The sequence below is a fragment of the Ascaphus truei genome, chromosome 8, assembly GCF_040206685.1.
Source record: "Ascaphus truei isolate aAscTru1 chromosome 8, aAscTru1.hap1, whole genome shotgun sequence".
Taxonomy (NCBI): domain Eukaryota; kingdom Metazoa; phylum Chordata; class Amphibia; order Anura; family Ascaphidae; genus Ascaphus; species Ascaphus truei.
The window spans coordinates 72,765,319-72,782,026 of NC_134490.1; the positions used below are offsets into that span (position 1 = coordinate 72,765,319).

Below are 16,708 nucleotides of genomic sequence, written 5' to 3' on the forward strand. Positions count from 1 at the left end.
ACTGCTGGCCTGCACAGACACACACACAGCCACTGATACACACAGTGGCTGTGGCTGATACACACACACACACACACACACAGATCCATACACACACACACACACAGATACATACACATACACATACACACACACACACACACAAAGATACATACACACACTCTCCTCCATACACACACACAGATACATACACACACAGATACATACACACACAGATACATACACACACACTCTCCCCCATGCATACACACAGATACATACATATACACACACACACACACACACACACAGATACACACACACACACACACACAGATACACACACACAGACACAGATACACACACACAGATACACACACACACACACACAGATACACACAGATACACACACACACACACACACACAGATACACACACACACACACACACAGATACACTCCCCTATACACACACACACACACACACACACACACACACACACACACAATTTATTACAGAGGCAGCGACGGATGTGAGTGACTGGAGAGGGGGGGGGGCGGGGGAGAGAGGAAAGGCCTGCGATCCGAGCAGGCGGCTCCACGCCTCCCTCTGCCCGCCAGCGACCGCGCAGCCACCACTGCCCACCCCCGCGCCTATCTCCCGCACCCGCACCAAGGGGACTGAGGGGAAGGGAGCGCCAGGAACGGAGGCACAGGTGCGCCCCCGCTACCACTTCCTACCACGCCGGGCATCGTGTCCTGTGGGGGGGCGGAGCATGTCATGGGCGGCAACATCATGATGCGGGGCTGCAGTAGGAGCCCGAGTCAGCGAATCACCGTTGACACCCCAGCGATAGCAGCCTGCACCACTTCAGCACCGTCCTGCACCTCACCTCGGGCCGCTGCAAGGAGGGAGGGGGTGCCGCCGCAAGGAGGGAGGAGGGGCCGCCGCAAGGAGGGAGGGGGGGACGCCGTGCGGCCAGCCTCGCTGCGACCCGGCAATTTTGCTTCCGTGACCCGGTGCCGGGTCGCGACCCACCATTTGGGAAACGCTGAGATAGGTTATTCGTGTACCACCTGTTACAACTGCTACAGGTTGTGTTATTTCGCAGTGTTAACCATAGTCAATCGGTATAAGCGGTGGCGGTTATATTTTTTCTAGGAGTTTTGGCTACAATAGAGGACTATTATGTACTATATTGCTACAACTGCGATACATTGTGTTAGGCCCGGGCCATAGAGGGGTGAGGCGATCCGAGCCGCTCTGATGCTGAGGCTCGCCTGCTGAAATCTGGGCGATTTCATGCCCATACAGGCGAGCCAGCGGGCGCGATCGGAGCCGGGGGGAGGTGGTTGGAGGCGGGGCAGTGACGTCGCTGGGCCAATCGCCCGCGACGCACTGACGTCGACGTCATGGCGCCGACGTCACAGCGCCGTGAAGTTGACGCTGCTGTGCTGGAATTGGAGGTTTTCAGCTGACAGCGCGCTGAAAAACAGCTTGGCGCTCGGCTGAAACCTCCATCTCATCAGCACGCCTGCGGACGCTCGCGTGAGCCCCCTCTCAAGGCATCCTCATTGAGGATGCAGGGGCTCAGCGCGGAGCGTCCGCACGGCTCAGCACGACCTGTCCTTCCATGGACTCGGCCTAAGACTGCAGGGCTGTTGGTGAAAACCTGGATGCAATATTGCACATTTACTTACCATATGTGGCAGATGTGATATACTGCAACACACTGCACTATTAACCCGCTGTGAAGGCTAACTTGGCACAAACAGCGGATATAGGAATAAGGTTATTTTACTGTTGTGTTTTATATGACATACAGAGAGAGATAAAAAACTTTTTGACCTATCAATTACCGATTCCACATAGGAGTGATGTATACCATACTCATCGCTACCATGCTCCTAGAAACATAATTGCTGTATGACTACAGAGACCATGATAATACTTAGATATACCATTACCCTATCAGGTCTGCTCTTTGATTGAACTATACAATATATGTATGTAACCTGATGGTAAGAGATATCATTACCAGTAGTGAATATTTTGGAAGTCATGATATGTTAATATACCTAATTGTCAATTATACTTACCCAATTTGACTTACACATATCAGCCACAATAGTATGGGGATTTTTAACAATGTATCTGTGTTTTTAATTATCTATCTAGAATTAATAAAATTTTATTATTTTTGATATCCTCGGTGATTCTGGGAACTTGTCAGACTTGCAGCATATTACTGCAGGACCATTTGTGTCCACTAATATAATATGTATGACATCTGAGTGCTATATATAAGGGGATTCTTTTTGATCAATCTTTTGATCAACACTGGTACTTATTTACAATGTTCTCAAGCGGGGACGTTGGTCTTTTCACCAGGGGGAGAATATATCCAGGTCCCCTTATAGGTCCCTTACTATGTGGAGCAGGGTGGGGAGGTTGCAGTGGCGCTGCGGGTGCTGGTGGTGGGGTGTGCGCAACCCGTGAGGTGTGCAGGAGCTGCGGTGACCGGGTCGCCAGAGTCCCACGGTGGCCGGAGGGACAGGGCGCCGCCATCTTGGGTATAGCCGCGCATGCGCAGAGAGGTGCTAGTAGTGGCGGCGGCCATTACAAACATAGGGCTTCGCGGGGACTACAAGCCCCACAATGCACAGGGGCAGCAAGTCAGGTGCAAGGACACAGCCGGTAGGGCTGCAGCATTCACAGAGGACTGCAGTTGATACATTTGGCGCTTCAGACACCACGCCAGTCGGAGCTGGGACAAGAAGAGAGTAGGGTGTGTGTGCAGGGTGTCTGTGACCCCAGCACTAGGCCAGAGACCCCCTTAGACCCCAGCTAGGCCCCGACTCCCCTCAGCTTTGTGGTTGCTGCAGGGGCCGGCCCATGAGATAGGGACACTGCCCTGTAGCATTAGAGTGAGGGACACAATCAAGACGTGGCTGCATCCTAGACCAGATCTAGAATGAATATATAAAAATGAATCACTCACATGGGCTTATGTGAGTGCCCTCATATAATATGAAAGATGATCGGCTCCTGGAAAGTTATTTCACACTCCGCTTCTCTCAGTCATGAAGTTGAAGACGGAGAAAGGATGATGTCAGGGGTAACAGCTTTATTCACAAACAAGTGATTAAAAACAAATAAAAAGTATAACTTGCACTAAAAACGAATATGTCCTGTGTCTGAAATGCTGTCAGGCTCCTGCTTAGAGTTGTTAATCTCTCCGCATCCGGAGGTCTAACGCAGAGGTCTTCTGGCAAATTACTGGACTGGATGGAAACTTCTTGTAGTCTTGAACAACGCGTTTCCGATAACAATCCTTCCTCAGGTTCACTGTTAACCCTGACACCATCCTTTCTCCGTCTTCTACTTCATGACTGAGAGAAGCGGAGTGTGAAATAACTTACCTGGAGCCAATCATCTTTCATATTATATGAGGGCACTCACATAATCCCATGTGAGTGATTCATTTTAATATATTCATTCATCATATAAGTCATCCCCTGCCATTTTGTTTTGGAACCAACCCCCATTGTTTTCACCCCTTTGTCTGAGGTACCATTGGACGAGATACGCAGTAGGAGCATCAGAGACCATCTGCACATCCCTTACACAAGGGCACTCACATATGCCCATGTGAGTGAATAATATATCTGATTTTACCCATATTCCCTATCAGTCACCTATTATCTGGTTGTCTGGGACCAACCCCTGCCACTCTTACCCTTTCTTTGAGGTACGATCGGAGGAGAGGCACAGCGGGAATACCTTAGAAGATTCATATACACTGTCTACTGTCTATGTACCCTAGAAGGAAGACCTGACGATTGGGAGTCGTGAGTACATTAGTGACGATATCGGAGATATCTATACTTTGCAGCAGATGTGACTGTCGCTCACATTTGGCCGTGTGAGTGTTTGTTTATATGATCATTTCCCATACATCATCTCTATACCCCAACTTGTTTGATGATGTATCATTAGTAGACATCTAATATGTTTCTTACCAATATAATTTTTTTCATGTGCGCTCGCTGTTATCTTGTGTACATGAGTTATAATAGATCTGTTCCTGGTTATTGTTTTTCAGTCAGGGAAAGCCCCCACTAAAATAGCGCCCATGAAACACAACCCCTAGAAACACTGTGCGTGTATGCACGAGGAAGCCGGTGTCCTATAGAGGTCCCACAGATAGGGAACCCAGGGCATATTGGGATTGGCACACGTGGCCGGTCCGTAGCTTATTAAGACCCAGTATGCTCAGAAGTAACAGAGCACGGAGCTGGGATAAGGCTAAGGCCCCGCTCCCTCAGTTAGCGCGCCCGACTGCAGACAGGCGGCGCGCTGACTGGCACAGACCGCGTTATGCGGTCTGCAGGGAGCCAGGAGCCGGAGCGAGAGGGGGGCGGAAGGGGGCGGGAAATACAAATTCTGTCAAGATTCTGCCTCTCGCGCGTCACTGCTTCCTCCTCCCGAGCTGGCCAAAGTAGAAAAAAAAAACCAGGACACAGACACGCAGCTCCTTCCCTGCTCCCCTCCACTCACACAGACACACACACGCGCACACACACGCAAATACACACAGGGGGAAGGTGAATCGGAGCAAGGGGGGAAATCTGAACGGGGAACGGAAGGGGGGTCGGGCAAAGGAGGGATCGGAGCGGGGGGGGGAATCGAATTGGCTGCTGGGATGTCACGTGATGCGACACTGGCCAAAATCACAAGCTCCTTGTTGCTCCGGCTGGCTGACGCTTCACAGCACGCAGTCAGCCACGCCGGAAGGAGCCAGAGGGGGCAACTAGAACGGGGGAAAGCAGCTGGTGGCCCGCGGCCGCAGCGGGACCAAAACCTTAGGATCCCGCCCCGAGAGTCGGAGCCCGCAAGGGGCCCGACTGGAATGGGTTAACATAGGTGTTGCCAAGAAGAGGAACAGGTCCAGTGTACTATTCAGATACCTCCCTATGTATACGATGAAAGTAACTAGGGAAGATGCCGTAAACTACTAGCAGACAAATGTACATAGAATAAGAGTGTAACATGCAGAGACCAGACACCTGATGTTCAAATAAAGATTTTGTTTGTACTATAAAAGTCCCTGGTGCCCATCATCGCTTCATCTACACCCCCCTGCACGGGTCCAGCACCCCGACAAGCATGCGAGAGGCTGAGAAAAGCCATGTAAATAGAGGATTGTGGTAAACTCCTTTGGAGCCGGGCAAGGAGGGTTAGACTTGTGTGTGTGTGTGTGTTTGTGTGTGCATGTATATATATACAGTACCGACCAAGTTTATTCTAAAACGGCTCGAGCCGCAAGCCGCGAGGTTTCCCGGCTTTCTAAACGAATCCCCTCGGCGTGCCGCGCGTCACCGATGCGCGGTCACGCTTCATCGGAGGTCACGCTTCATTGGGTGCATGCGCGCCATGCGCGCGTGCCCAGGGCTCCCCGAAGGGAGCCCTGGTGTCCTCTAATGTGGGGGACGGCGGTGGGGGGCTCCGGGGGTCCCGGTGGACCCGGAGAGGGGAGGGGGGTGCCTCGATCGGAGGACCGATCCTCCGAGGCTCCGGCGCGTGCACGGGACACCCCGGCGAACGCCCGGTTTCTGTCGCGGCCGAGACCAGGCAAAAGTTAGAATAAACTCGGCCGCGACAGTATATATAAATATATATATATATATATATATATATATATATAATATTACTTACATATACACACACACACAGTGATATTTAATTAGCGGGAGCTGTACTGTCAGAAATAAGTACAGCTGCATTAATATGTACAAGACATAAAAAACAGATACACGACCTGCTAAATATGTATAGTTGGTGGATATTCTGTGGGTCTAAATTTGCAATGCATTCTGGGCCCTGTAGTCCTGACACCCGTCTCCCCTCTGCATTACACCTGTGTTAGTAGTTTTGCACGCACACTGAAAGTACATGTATCAGCCAGGACACACAAGGAAACGTAAGTAGAAACTTGACTTTATTAGGCAGGTTTCAGGATTGCTCATTTCTCCTCCATGCAAATATCGCCACCCTGCTTCACTGCAAAGCAATGTAAAGCTGACCCCACTGGCTGCAGGCGGGTTACCAAGAATGCACATTACAGATTGGATCTGTATATCCCCTTTGGATCAGGTGCTGATATTATTTGAACACTATACTTTTAGATTTTAATGTTAGATAGATATATAGATTATATAGATATACATAATTATCCATTGCTTAACTCAGTTTAAAATGAATTTAATAGAAAAAAGAAAAAACCCAGTCGACAGGAAATACACTCACAAGTGGAGCATTATAAAAAGCATTTTGAGTAACCACTCTGCAGCTCAGGACACCCAGCTCACAGGAAGGAAGAGGACGGGGATCCACACAGCAGTCACGACTGCAATGGTAAAGGGAACCGCACGTCTACAATTAGCAAAATAGCTTGGCCAGCTGATTTCAAGGGAGGTAAATGCCGCTGGATGGTTCAAAAGTTAAAAGAACTGTCATCAATCACTTGCGCATTGGCCGGCGTGCGGCGTCAGAAGACGTAGCCCTATGCTTTTCGTCACACACATGACTTCATCAGGGGTGTGATAGGTTGTTGAAAGCGTGGGTTTAAATACCCGTTGTTGGGTCCGCAGATGGAATTGCATCATAGCGTATCGCCAAATCCTTGGCTACATAACAAATCCATACATTTTGGACTTTATCAAGGTGATATCTTCTCATTGATGAAGCCTACATTACAAATCCTTGGTTACATAGCAAGGTGCTTCTCCTTGATGAAGGCTACATTACGTGCTTCATCTTCTATTGAGTCCTCAACTCAGTATCTGTGTCTCCATTTTTGTCTTCAACTCCTGAAGGTCCTGTAGCCTCCCTGCACAGCAGAGTCATTGCCGATTCTTCCTTCCTCATATTGCCAGATGACCAGCGTCCGATGCTGGTAGCCCTCTCCTCACACAACCGTGTTTCCATGGCCACTGTCTCTGCTCTTGCTGGGGCAGGTGGATTGTGTAACGTCCTCGCTGAATGCACTCTCGAGGAGCTTCTGCATGGACTGGCGCATCTTGGCCTTGAAAGCTTTACCCATGAAGACGTAAAGCACGGGATTGACGCAGCTGTTGGTGTACGCCAGTCCCTGTGAGAGGTGGTCTAAACGCCTCAGGGCAGTGCTGTCCAGATACACCATGGCGAGCCCGATAATGTGATAGGGAGCCCAGGACACACAAAAAGCCAGCACAATGCCTGGTAACACTTTGCGGGTTTTGCTGCCCACCTTGGCAAACCGGGTACCTCGCACCTTCCAGGCTAAGCGCATGTAGCAGGCAGAGATAACCAGTAGTGGTAGGAAGAACCCCAAAACAGAGCGGGTGACAGTAATGACAGTGGAAAGTGCTGGGGCCTGTGTGGCCGCCCCAAAGTCCATCCCATCAGAATTAGGGGAATATTGGGTCATATTCAGCTCTGTGGCAGACTCATAAACATCATAAGAATAATTGAGGCTCTCATCATAGTCAGCATTGGCGCTATTATACTGGTAGTCATCAGCTTTCTTGTAGTTGTAGCTGCAGTGAGTTTCTGTCTCGTATATAAAGGTTTCCCGGTAGAGGAAGACAGGGACGCACATTAGGAAGGCCAGTAGCCAGATTCCCAGGCACACGAGCCCAGCCGAACGAGTGTTGCGGTGATTCTGAGCCCACACGGGCTTGACCACCAAAACACAGCGGTCCACGCTAATGGCCACCAGCGTGAAAACGCTGGCAAACATATTGAGAACTATGATGGAAGGTAAAACCTTGCAGAGGAAAGAACCGTAGGGCCAATGGCCATGTAGGACTTCATGGGCAATGGAGAAAGGGAGGGACAGGCAGCAGGTCATGTCAGCCACAGCGAGGTTCCAGAACCACACAGTGTTCACCGTCCGTGTCATCTTCACACCGGTCACCCACATCACTAGGCCATTCCCAGGCACACCCAGGAGGAAGGTGACAATTAATAGCAGCATGGTGACCACTGACTCTGGGCTGTAGTGATCCATTGACCCAGAGCCTCTGCCAACATGACTTTCATTCAGCTCCAGTGACATCATCAGACCCTGGAAAGATAAATCCGTGAGTCACCCAACGTTCCACCAGTTTGAGCTCCATCACTATAGCATCACATTTAGCCAAGAATAAAGTGACTTACAACAATGGGTTGATGTATATTTGCATATGTGTGTATACTTGTAGAACAGAAGCTGTCTAGTGATAGTTGCATGTATTTATGGGCAATTTTGTTTACATATTGCACTCATTTAGCTGCCACTCTTTAATTTGTTTAATGTTAAGAGCCTTGTAAACTGCTTTTTTGGTGCAGGGAAATCTTATTGTTTTAATTTTACGTTTGTACTAATCTGAAATGCCTGTCTCCATCTGTGCCAGCAGTGCCGAGCATATTGTACTTTGCCACACAGAACCGGACTGCGGGAGTGTAAAGATGTTAATGGACCTCTGTGTACTTTGTAAACAATTAAATATGTGCTCAAAAAAACAAATCTAAATCAGCCAAGTCCAACTTGGGATAAACCAGGGTTTGTATATCACGTGGTGTGTTCTGGGGTTAGAGATTTTTGGGATGAGATGTTTATTCATTTTAATTTTCAACTGGTATCAGTTGGCTGTAGGTTGGTGTCCCCTCCTCCCAGGGTTTAAGCTCACCCCTCCCCAGCAGTAGCAGGTTTCCCATGTACCTGTGCAGGACAGACCCACTGAGCCCATTCTCCCTCCACAGCAGAGGTAAATGAGAATACTCACAGGTGCTGTTAGGACCTGCATACTGGTCGTGTCGTGACGTGGCTGCATACTGGTCGTGTCGTGACGTGGCTGCATACTGGTCGTGTCGTGACGTGGCTGCATACTGGTCGTGACGTGGCTGCAGGCTTATAACGCTTTGGCCAAAGGGTTTAACTAAATAACCCGTACTCATGAGAATACGAACATTGAAGTATTTAACTGTATTTGGTCACATTGGTTGTAGCATTGGGTATTTGTGTCTTTTGTTGTAACCAACTCCAGTCCTCCAGGGCTACCAACAGTTCAGGTTTTCTGGATATCCCAGCTTCAGCACAGGTGGCTCAGGCAAAGACTGAGCCACTGGTTGAGCCACCGGTGCTGAAGCAGGGATATCCTGAAAACCTGACCTGTTGGTAGCCCTGGAGGACTGGAGTTGGTTACCCCAGGAACTCCTAAAAGACTATTAAATAATGTTAACGCAGAATGAAGTTGCTATGTATAATGAACAAAAAATTGTCTTTCACTCAGCACGGATTTTCCATTAAACAGGTTAACAAAATGTATTATTTCCATAGGATGCCTCCTATATATAATAACACACTAACAATGTATACTTACCAACCCTAGTTATAACTAAACAATACACATCATGCTGTTTCCAAATTGTATCAATATGGTATTCAACATCGATGCATCAAATCATTTCAAGCCACAAATAGATGTGTCATTTTCAGCACTAACATTTTGACGCACAAAATAAAAATGTTAAATAAAATCTTAGTATATAGGGCAGGATGCATAAAGTGCCGGGGTGGGTTATCGCACCCATTTGGGATTTAATGCCGGAACGGGTGTGATATCCCGCATGTGCCATACAGAAACCCTACACCTTCTCAGTCAGACGATTCCAGGCCCTACTATCTGGATATTTAATTTAAAGGTGAAGATCTTGCCAGGAACTTGAAGAGAAGTGGGGGACACGCTTACTACATGTGTACATGTTAAAGGAGAAATCCAAGCAATATTCTACATGTGTGTTTTTTTAAACGAATCGGTTCTGTATTAGATCATACTTAATATGTTTTTTTTTAATTTTAAAATTCAACTCTTGATGTCATTTTTAATAAGTTTTAATATACTGAGCATCCTTTGATTTCTATAGCAGGTTTAGCCACCTCCCCAGCAGTGCAAGATCTTTGTAACACTTTCCTGTTTGTAATCATTTGTTGCCAATATTCCCAGCCGTTTGAGCTGCAAACTGTAACAATAGATAACGTTACCTTAGTAATATTAGTATACATTGTAGCTGCTGAGTTACACTGACTGAAGGATTTATTTTGAAACTGAAAGGCGGCCATTTAATGGACCCTGGGAAGCAGGATCTTTGCTGATCGATCACGGGAGAATGAATCGATCGGCAGGTTAGGTAATTGGCTTTCAATAAAAAGGTAATCAAAGGCTGAATATATTAAAAAGTTTTTGTTTTTTTTAACTGCTTGGATTGTTTCTTTAAGGAAGTATAGAAAACACATTATTTCATCATCGCCTGTTTAGCAACAGGGTTTTATCTTTGAGAGGGGAAGGGGGGGGGGGAATCTATGTGTAAGTGACTTTGAGTAATACATTTTTAAAGACAGTTTCACTTAGCAATGCACATGAAATAGTGTATATCAGTATACTTCACATGAATAAAACAAGTTAATGATTACGTTACAAAATATTGTGTATCAATTCATATAGATTCTAAATATATATATATCCATATCGCAAGCATAATATTTGTCTACATTTGTCTTTTTTTATGTCAATGTTTTACAAATTGTCTATCGTACACTATACACACACGTGTTTTATATACATGTACTTGTTTATGACCTATATACACACGCACCCATAATTGTGTATATATAATAATGCCCACAATCTATCACCAATGTGTGTTTTATATACATATATACCTTTATAACATATGTGTACGTACGCATACACATGTATGTATAATTTTGATATAATAATGCACAGCAACTTCTATCATCACCAATGGTGCGATTAGATCAGTAATATAGTTAGGCATGTCCGTACACTTAAAGCTATTGGATATAGTAAGTGAGAAGGGAGAACCTTACCACTTCTGATTTCCAGCTGCAGAGATGCTATTATTTGAGTGCGGGACTCTCGGGGGATCTGACACTACACATACTTATGCCTTCTATTTATTAACAAATCAAGCCAACTTCCTTCCGGTCTCAAGTTCTTTATATGAGTATGAATCTATTTTCTCACTATCTATTTCAGTAAAGTCATTTTATCACGCTTCCCATCCTGACGTTTCCCTTTTTTCACAAGGCAAAATGTGATTACTCTGCCGAAAGCGATATGGGACAGTGAGGAAGTGAAATCTCCGGCACTATCGCCGCTCAGTCGTGGAGATTCACCAAGCGCCGATGTGGGGAATCAAACCCCAATCTGGGCGGCAAGTCGTCGCAGTTAACGCCAGATCGGGGTGTGCTAATTACATCGGCGCTTAGTGAACCCCAGTGACTGATTCAAATTCGTATTCAGTTCAGCGCTGAGTACAAGACCAGCACCACACAGAGTTTACACTCACAATGATCACAAGACAGAAAAGCACAAACACTTTGGGGCTTATGTTCGAACATGTTTTTTTTTTATAATTTGTGTTGAGTCAAAAGTGCTAAAAAGTACAAACCTTAAAAAAATATGTTGTATGTATGAAAACCTTATATACATATGATGCATAATTTGTTGTTTGAAATGATTTTTAGCATATTATTTTGACATAATATTTTCAGGTATAACTATTGTTAGGAAATATCAATTATTAGTGAAATATTATTTAGAATTGTCACAGTGAATATAATATAATACATTTTGTTAACTTATATAATGTACATACGTGCTGCGTCACATACATGTTTGGGGTTGATAGCATAGCAAATGCTCTAACATTATTAAGTGTCTTGTTTAACATGGCGGACGATTTTGCTGCACTTTCTCCTTTTTTTGGGCGCTCAGAAACATTTTTTTTAGTACGTACCATTTTCAGTTGTACGCCTAGCACCCTCCATTTCTGCCAAAGCAAAAGAAAAAAAACACATTTTGGGTGTAGATGGACGAATTTGACGCTAGTAAATGTGAGCACGCATGCGCAACTGAAATGGAGTAAGAGATGCGTACATTTTGTGCTGAAAAAGCCGTTTGCGATGCTCAGTTCATAGACATTTATGTTTCTGTAAAGTATTGTACAAAGACTCCCCAGTAAATGTATACTGTATGATCAGAAATCCATAGGAGCAATACATATGGACAAACACTTTTGCTAGATGTAGGCACCTACCTTTTGGGGTTGAAGAGACAAAGAAAGCGCTAATACTACAAAATTGATAGGTACAAATGTAACCCATATAAATACCAAGAATCACAGATATAGATAAGTGTAAAATACAATAAAAATGAAGAAAGAAAAAACTCCAATCTAGGGAGTCTCCGATGCGCAAATTCCAGTCCTGCTGCCGAAGTCCGAGGAGTGGCGATTTCCACGTCCCTTCCAAAAAATGACGGTTATGGTGAACGGCGTCCGTCTGCGGCACGTGGACTGAACAGGTTGCATGGGAAAGAGGAAACAGGCGATAGAACCACAACATTTTGATGCGGCAATTGGTCATAAAATGATTAAAGTGCACTTAATGTGACTTTAGTAGTGGGCTCTATAAAGTAGGGCGCTTTGTGTACTCTGTTCTTTCCTTTCGCGGCTTGTACAATAATCTACTGCATCTTGGTTAGAAAAATAGAAGAAAGTACACGGCATAATAACGTTTATTAAATGATTATAAAGAAAAGTGCGGCTTTGCGCTCACAGACGATTCTTTGATCAAGCAGTTAAATAAAATGCTTTCCCGCCCGGCTGTGTCGGCTCGTCTGGCGCCGCGGCGTCTCCACACGCAATGTGTGTGGTTCCTCGCAGTCCTTGGGGTAGGGCAAGTACACGACCACGGGGTTGTACGCTCCCCGTGGCCCCCTGGCTTCTCGCCCAAAGGTGCGGGGTGCATGGAGATCCTCTCCTGCAATGGCGGCTCTCCGGTGCAGTCTGTTCGGTGGTGCCGGTGTAGCACCAGCACTTCCAAATCCGGTACACCGGATTCTATGCTGCATTATTCATTGTATTCAACTGCTTGATTACAGATTGTCTAACATAGGGTAAGGATTCCCTTTATTGTTTTCTAGCTAGGGACAGTGCCCTGTTTAGATAGCGTTCCCAGGAATAGCTCCACACTATAAAGACTCACAGAGAGGCAGCCTGTACCCAGAGGGGGCTCCACAGGCCGCAGCCCCGAAGCATAGACCAGCCCCATTGGGAGGGCCCATAGCTGACTGCCTCCCAGAAGGCCACACGATATGCCACATGATGGCATTCAGTACCCACGATGGGGGTACTGACCACAGAAAGAGAGAGAGAGAGTAAGGGTCCTGACCACAGACAGAGAGGCCCCAAAAGGGTCCAACGGAGATGGAGCAGTATTGACGTTACAAAGCAGAGGGATCCTTCAGGTAACAGGAGTTAGTCACGCCTCAGCACCTTCCTAGCGGGCCGAGATAGGGGGCAGCTAGGGAAGAGGATACAGGCAGCAAATACAGAGAATATGGATGGGACTATACACAAAGTGACGTGTAAACGAGACTTTATCCATGGTGATTAATACAGATGCTGTTTGTATGAATAAAGTTCCTGGTGCCCACCATTGCTTTACCAACGCCCCCAGCCTGCACGTATCCAGCACCCTGACAGGGTAATCATCTCTGAGCAAGCCATGTTCAGAGAGAATTGATGCAAACTCCCTGGGAGCCGGGCAGGGAGGGTGACACTATTATATGTAAGCGTATATACAGTATGTGTCAGTAATAATAAGAGGAGTTAGCAATGATCACAGCTCAAAAAATGCTCTTGTATACTCGTCTTATGAGTGAAAAATTAGGGATTAGGGCGGGGTAGCAAAAACTGTAAGAATTGTACTTGTTTTAACGTTTATTAATTGAACCTGACAAGTCTCAGACGCATGATTTGGTTCCTCATCCTGGCGGGGGAGAGTGAATTTAGAAAAAGTACCAAAATGCACTGCAGTTACAGACAGTGTGGGTGGCATAGCTGTCACTCAACGCAGTGTCTTTTCAAGTGGTTATCCACAATACCTTGCGTCGGCTGAGCGTTCCTACACTTTATTTTGTTAGGACTCTAGAATTAGGGGATGGTTGGCACGGGGACGCCTGTCTCGCTCAGACATGCAGGACGGTGGCGTCAGGTTGCCATGGCAATCTGATGCGTACTGTATGTGGATACGGGGAGAACAGCAGTGTGATTAACCCGAGAGAGAGAGAGAAAAAGACACAGACTGGAGTCAAACTGCATTAGCCCAAAAAGTGGCATTATAGCAACAAAAAGGTGTTATTTTTAAGGTGCACGTGATCAATGTTGTACCGCAAAATAAAATTACTGTTAGTCCATCGGATACACATCGGATACACATCAAACACATCAAAATGCCAACATTTTTAGTCCCTACTCCAGGCTGACCTTAGCCCTATCGTGCCTATATATGTAATGTTTAAAACCAGAGACAGAACATGAAACACAGACAGAGCCCAGTGCTACATCCAAAGTCACAAATACACAGTGCAGTGCCTAAATATATATATGTAGGGATGTGTTAGAAACCTCCCTTGTGCGTTCGGTGGGAGTGTGGCAGGTTCCGCGGCGGCACGCTAGTATAGGGCGCCGCCATGTTGTTGCGCAACCTTGCAGAGGGCACTGAGAGAGTGGGAAGGTCGTGCATGCGCAATGGAAGCGTGCGCATGCGCAATGGAAGCGTGCGAACGACGGGCCTGTAAGAGAAAGGCTCCGTTGAGGAACTACAACTCCCATGAGCTCTAGAGTGGTCACCTGATGAGAGGAGCCAATCAGAAGGCTAGGATTACGGGTGGAGGAAAGGGAAGCGTGGGGGAAAGACCACGCTAGCCAGAGGGGATCCGGAAGGTAAAGGAGGAGGGTGTATGCGTGCAGGGGGTCCGTGACCTGCCTGCATAGGCTAGCTTTACCCCGCAGGCCCTTAGGAAAAACTCCTGAGCCACAGTAAATTGCTGTGCTGCAGGGACGCCCATAGTGGTAGCGATCAGTCACCTTACTGTGTAGACAGTTAGGGACAAGCGTGCGGAGCAGGTTTGCTGGTGGGCTGCTTGGGACCAGACAGCTGAACTGCAGACATCAAAGACAAGCAAGCATTCGTCTGACCCTTTTCAAAGCATTACCGGTCACCGCCGTGACCGGAAGGTATTTACATTAAGTGCACCAACACCGGTCAACAGGCGCTGATCCCGCCTTAGGCGTAACTCTTTGAGGACACTAGTGAGTGACCAAAGGCCTAATACACGGAGCCCTTCTTTCTATTAGTGTAAGGACACGGTGTGTGGGGCACGCGGTGACGGGACAGAGACATACTCAGTAAGAGCGTGGCTGAGCCACTGCTGTACAGGACAATACTCATTAAGAGCGTGGCCGAGCCACTCACGTTATAAGTACATTATCATTTAGCTGAGTTAAGGTTATATTGCGTTATAGATTATGTGTTAGGTTATATGCTGGGTGTGAATTAATATGATAGAGTGCTAAGGTACTGTTGCGTTACAGTAAAGTTGGTTGCATCATACATGTGTGTGTATATGTTTCTTGCCCAGGGGAATCTCACATCACGGGGATTTTGGGTAAGTGGAGGCGCTGCGCTATAAGTGTTACCCCAGGCTCCCAGCTAGCGGAGGCTCAGATCTCCTGGAGCCGCAGGCGCGTGCAGTTACCCGTAGTCTCTTTAGAGTGTCAGAAAAAGGGCTACATATATATATAGATATCTTTTGAATAAAATGGTCTTTTAGTTTAACTCTTTGGCCAAAGTGTTGTAAGCCCTTGAGCCACTGCACGGCAGACCACGTCTCAAGGGTCCTAACACTAATATAAATTCTTATAAGCTTATAGGGTTCCTGTGTGCTATGTATGTAATGGCCATTATATATAAGGGCAAGATAAGCTAAACCAACATGGGATAGGTGATTAAACATTAACTATTACACATTTAACTATATATTAAAGCAGCAATTTGGGTTAACTTAAAAAAAAAATATATATATATATATTTTTTTAATTACAAGTTTGCAGCAGGGGTCTCTGGAGAGCTGAACTGTGCTCTTTCCAGCTCTGTGGACCCCCTGCTTCCAGAGATACTTACCTCCGTATCGGGTGACAGTATCTCTGCGGGGTTTAAAGGTCCAAGTTACGTGGACCAATAGGAAGCTGCACGGAATTACGTAACGGTTCCTACTGGCCCGTGTGACGCGGGACATTTAAACGCCACCATTAGATTAAGGAACAGTTTCCCTGCTTTAAACATGTAATAAAATATATATAATTTTAAGTTAACCCATATTGCTGCTTTAACCCCTTATTAGCCCAGGTGGTCAGCTCGTTATGGGTTTCCATGACTAGCTGACCACTAAGGGACAGAACTAAGACGACGCTACCTCCCCTTGCCTACCTTTGGCCGCGCATATAGTGCCCGCGAAGGGCGACGGTGATGTCGCCCAAAAACAAATGCATTGCCGGTACGCCCGCGACGCGAAATATAACTTTCACTAGCGGCGATGGGTGATGTCACCCGTCGCATTGCGTCGCCCGTCGCGGGCACTATACGCACGGCCTTAGTGGCTAGGAAGGCATTGCCATGCAAAACCTTACTAACCGCTAAGGTGAACATGAGGTTAAACCTTACCACCACCCCCAGGAACCTAACCACCCTCCCCATGGCAGGATTTATTTGCCAACACCGTAGTTTGTGATTAGTTTCCTTCCAGGGGGAGGCACCGCCGTATTGTATTAATTC

At 46.6% G+C, this 16,708-nt stretch overlaps 1 protein-coding gene across 1 annotated transcript; it reads right to left on the reverse strand.

Annotated features, from left to right (window-relative positions):
- Positions 1–6,004: 6,004 nt before the first annotated feature.
- C3AR1 (complement C3a receptor 1) lies at positions 6,005–10,946 on the reverse strand. Its single transcript, XM_075610228.1, has 2 exons — positions 10,895–10,946; positions 6,005–8,089 (listed from the first exon to the last, which is right to left on the reverse strand). The coding sequence occupies exon 2, from the start codon at positions 8,081–8,083 to the stop codon at positions 6,950–6,952; it is 1,134 nt and encodes a 377-aa protein (XP_075466343.1). The 5' UTR covers positions 8,084–8,089; positions 10,895–10,946; the 3' UTR covers positions 6,005–6,949.
- Positions 10,947–16,708: the final 5,762 nt, after the last annotated feature.